The sequence below is a fragment of the Orycteropus afer genome, unplaced genomic scaffold (genome assembly GCF_000298275.1).
Source record: "Orycteropus afer afer isolate SDZICR_OR568_19922 unplaced genomic scaffold, OryAfe1.0 scaffold00118, whole genome shotgun sequence".
NCBI classification, from domain to species: Eukaryota; Metazoa; Chordata; class Mammalia; order Tubulidentata; family Orycteropodidae; genus Orycteropus; species Orycteropus afer.
Window position 1 is genome coordinate 8254870 of NW_006921705.1, and position 3459 is coordinate 8258328.

Here is a 3459-nt window from a genome sequence, read left to right on the forward strand (position 1 = left end):
GTATCACACATGAACCTTAGGCTTTCTTTATTTTGTTTTGATCTTTTTTCTGATTGATCTCTTTCCCAGAAGTAGTCAGGTATTTGTCTTCAATTTCATTAATTCTGAATTCCATTGCTTCATTTCTACTCCTTCGCCCTTTCAATGTGTTATCTATTTCTGACAATTTAGTATTAATCTTCTGGATTTCTATCTGTTGATTTTGAGTCATTTTGAATATTTCATTTATTTTGTCATTTTGGTTTTGTAATTTCTTCTGAAATTGTTCTAGGGTTTTGTCTGTGTTTTTCTTAATTTTGTCAGTGTTTTCTTCAATCTGTTTCTCAATCCTTTGAAGATAGCTAAGTATAATTCTTTTGAATTCCTCATCAGGGAGTTCCAATGCTGCTTCTTCCTCAGGTATGTGTTCTGGGTCTGTATCCTGTTCCCTTGTTTCTATCACTTTATCTTCCCTCTTTGTGTGGACTGTGATGGTTTGTTGTCTCCAAGACAGTTATATAGAAGTGGACTAATCTCCAAGTCATAGAAGAACTTGCATGAAAACACCAAAAAAGGAGACATACAGAGCTGCAATCTGTCAGCTATCCTGATGGCACAGATAGTTTAAATATTGCCGAGTGGTGTTAGGACCTAAGAATTAACCTAAAAATCAGCCCTGCTAGTCAGGGGCCACACAGAACACTGCACTAGTAACTGGTGAATAAAAGGGGAAGCAGCAAAGAGGAAGACAGGCTGAACTGTGACCTTTTGCCTGTGTGGAGTGTGCAGCCATTTTGAATGTTAACAAGTGGTTTGACCATTTTGGATTTTTAAAGCAACAGCATTAATTGGTTCCCCTTTTCTTTGTTGAAGAGGATCTGTGCAGCCTGTCTGCCTATTCCACCATCTTACTGGAACTCCTGTGTTGTAACTTTTATCTGCAATTTTAAGAGTGAAATATCTGATTACCAATTACAGGAATTGTCTTTTAGGGGAAGTGTAGTTAATTTAAGGTAAAGAAGTCAGAATTAATTCAAGGACAGTAGAATATCACATATGAATTCTAAGTGCACTTTTTCATATGAAGAAGCACTGACCCTAAGAGTGCTTATTATAGATGATATCATAATGTAACTCCAATTGGCTATGGAAATAAGGGTGGATATAAGGACAGAGCATAACTACCCTTCGATTCTCATCTACTAATACCCAGTCTGTAAAAAAAAAAAAAGTAGAGAGTCTTAAACAGAATATTTTGATACTGATGATAGCATCTATAAATCATAAATATTGTTCCAATCTATTCTTCTAACAGTTTAAAGTCTAGTCATATTCTTCTATTGTTATATTTTTGGATTTGTTTTTTTGTGTGTGATATTTTATAACTAACTGCTAAAGAATTCTGAACTGGGTTAAGGTTTGGTTACTGTCTCCCAGGATCACCACATTGCACAATTCCAGGGGGTGCATCCCATGTCAGTCTATGGAGTTGTGCAGAATACCCACACAGACAGCAATGGGATGCACTTCTTGGTGTTGCATAATGTAGGGGTCAGGTATTTCTTCACACATTTTTCTCCCTGGAAGGGCTTTATTCCTGCCTTAGACTTTACAGAAGATTACCCCAACACTGAACAGAAGAGCAGCCTCAGCCTTGGGTTTCTGCTTCATGTACAGTTGCAGAATTGGTAGCACACTTTGGCCACCACCACCGAACTTACCTAGTCATACATTTAAATGCCTTGAACACTTTTCCACTCCCTTTTAGGCAGTGAATTCTGGGGAACTCCGGGCATTTGACTGGGGGAGTGAGACCAAGAATCTGGAAAAAAGCAATCAGGTAAGAAAATCCAATACCATCTCCTGGAAATGTGTGAGAACAAAGTAGTAGGGTCAGTTTATTTGAGAGATAAGTATTAAATACAGAGATTCAAACAGAAAGTAATAGTTTGGTTTTGATTCCTTTTCAAAATAGGGAAGTTTGCAGCTTAAGCAGAAGATCTTGTTGCTTTAATGAAACAGGAGACCTTTTCTGATGAGACTACCTCTGTGAATCAGGCACTGGGCTTTTCTGGAGCAAGATGGGGTAGATTTAGAGTTCTGGTGGCATAGTGGGTAAGGCATTTGGTTGGTAACCAGAAGGTCAGCAGTTCAAATCCACAGGTGCTCCATGAGAAGAATGAGGGAAGCAATCTACTTCCACAAAGATTTACAGCCTTGGAGACCCAATGGGGTGTGCTATGAATCAGAATCAACTCAATGGCAATGAGTTGGCTTTTGTTTTTTTGTTTTTGTTTTTTTGGTTTGGAGTTTATGGTGGTTACTAGAAGGAGCCTTTTAGGATTGAAAAAAGAAGAAGAAGAAGAAGAGGAAGAGGAAGAATGGGAATGGCAATAGAGTGAAATAGTTCCATAGTACAGACAAAAGACCATTAAATAATAAGTGAGGATCACCGTGTTAATCTTATCTCTGAACTATTAACTTGTGAGTCATGGGCAAGTCATTTTGACTCTTTAAACCCCAGTTTTTAGTTCTTTTTTTACCTTTATGGAAAATTATTGAAGTAGATGATCTTTAAGAGATCTATAGGTCAGACTTTCAATGAATCTATAATCTGCTAGTGAAAAATATGAAAAAAAAATGTTATTACATAACTCAAAGGTATAAAATAAAATTAAATATAAAGTTTGTTGAGAATCAGAAAAGGATAATTATGTTCTTTTGAGCATAAGTGCTTCATTTAAGAATATCGCTTCACATGTATGTGAATGTAGACAACTACTGATCGTACAAACAGAAAGCGAGAGGGAGCCAAGTTAACATCTACTTGCGACATATCAGTCTAGATATAAAAGGTTAGGAAGTTAGACAGATTGTGCAGCACCCGTGAAGAGTAAATTCTTAGTCAGGTATCAGTTACTTTTTTAGATCCTTCTTCCCTGTTTCTTAGAACATGTCTTTAGAGAAAGAATTCTTGTTCTAAGACAATTTTAATTTATTGACATTCAATGTACCACTATCTAGAGAAGGTGATGTGTGCAGAGTCTAAAAAACCAAACCCATTGCTGTTGAATCAATTCCAATTCATAGTGACCCTATGGAACAGAGTGGAACTGCCCCATAGGGTTTCCAAGGCTATGATCTCTATGGAAACAGACTGCCACATATTTCTCCCACAGAGCAGATGGTGGGTTCAAACAGCTAACCTTTTGGTTAGCAGCCAAATGCTTAACCACAGCACCACCAGAACTCCTTGAAGGCAGAGTTCAAACCAAACCCACTGCTGGTGACTCATAGGAACCCTATGAGGACAGAATAGAACTGCCCCATCAGGTTTCCAAGGCTGTAAATCTTTATGGAGGAGTTTGGTAGCATAATGCCTAAGGCACTTGACTGCTAACCAGGAGGCTGATAGTTCAAACCCACCAGCCACTCCTCAGAAGGAGGGTTGGGCAATCTACTTCCATATTGATACTGCCT

The 3459-nt window shown here is 37.9% G+C and overlaps 2 protein-coding genes across 2 annotated transcripts in view; one reads left to right on the forward strand and one right to left on the reverse strand.

Annotated features, from left to right (window-relative positions):
* LOC103199718 (lipase member M) overlaps positions 1-2376 on the forward strand; it is a 42365-nt gene extending 39989 nt beyond the window's left edge. Inside the window, exons 8-9 of the mRNA XM_007944050.2 lie at positions 1748-1819; positions 2290-2376. Of these exons, the coding sequence (XP_007942241.1) occupies positions 1748-1819; positions 2290-2376 (159 nt within the window). The remainder of the gene's footprint in view (positions 1-1747; positions 1820-2289) is intronic.
* Positions 2377-2719: 343 nt separating this feature from the next.
* Positions 2720-3459, reverse strand: part of ANKRD22 (ankyrin repeat domain 22) — a 21893-nt gene continuing 21153 nt past the window's right edge. Inside the window, exon 5 of the mRNA XM_042781418.1 lies at positions 2720-2821. Coding sequence (XP_042637352.1) covers positions 2720-2821 — 102 coding nt within the window. The remainder of the gene's footprint in view (positions 2822-3459) is intronic.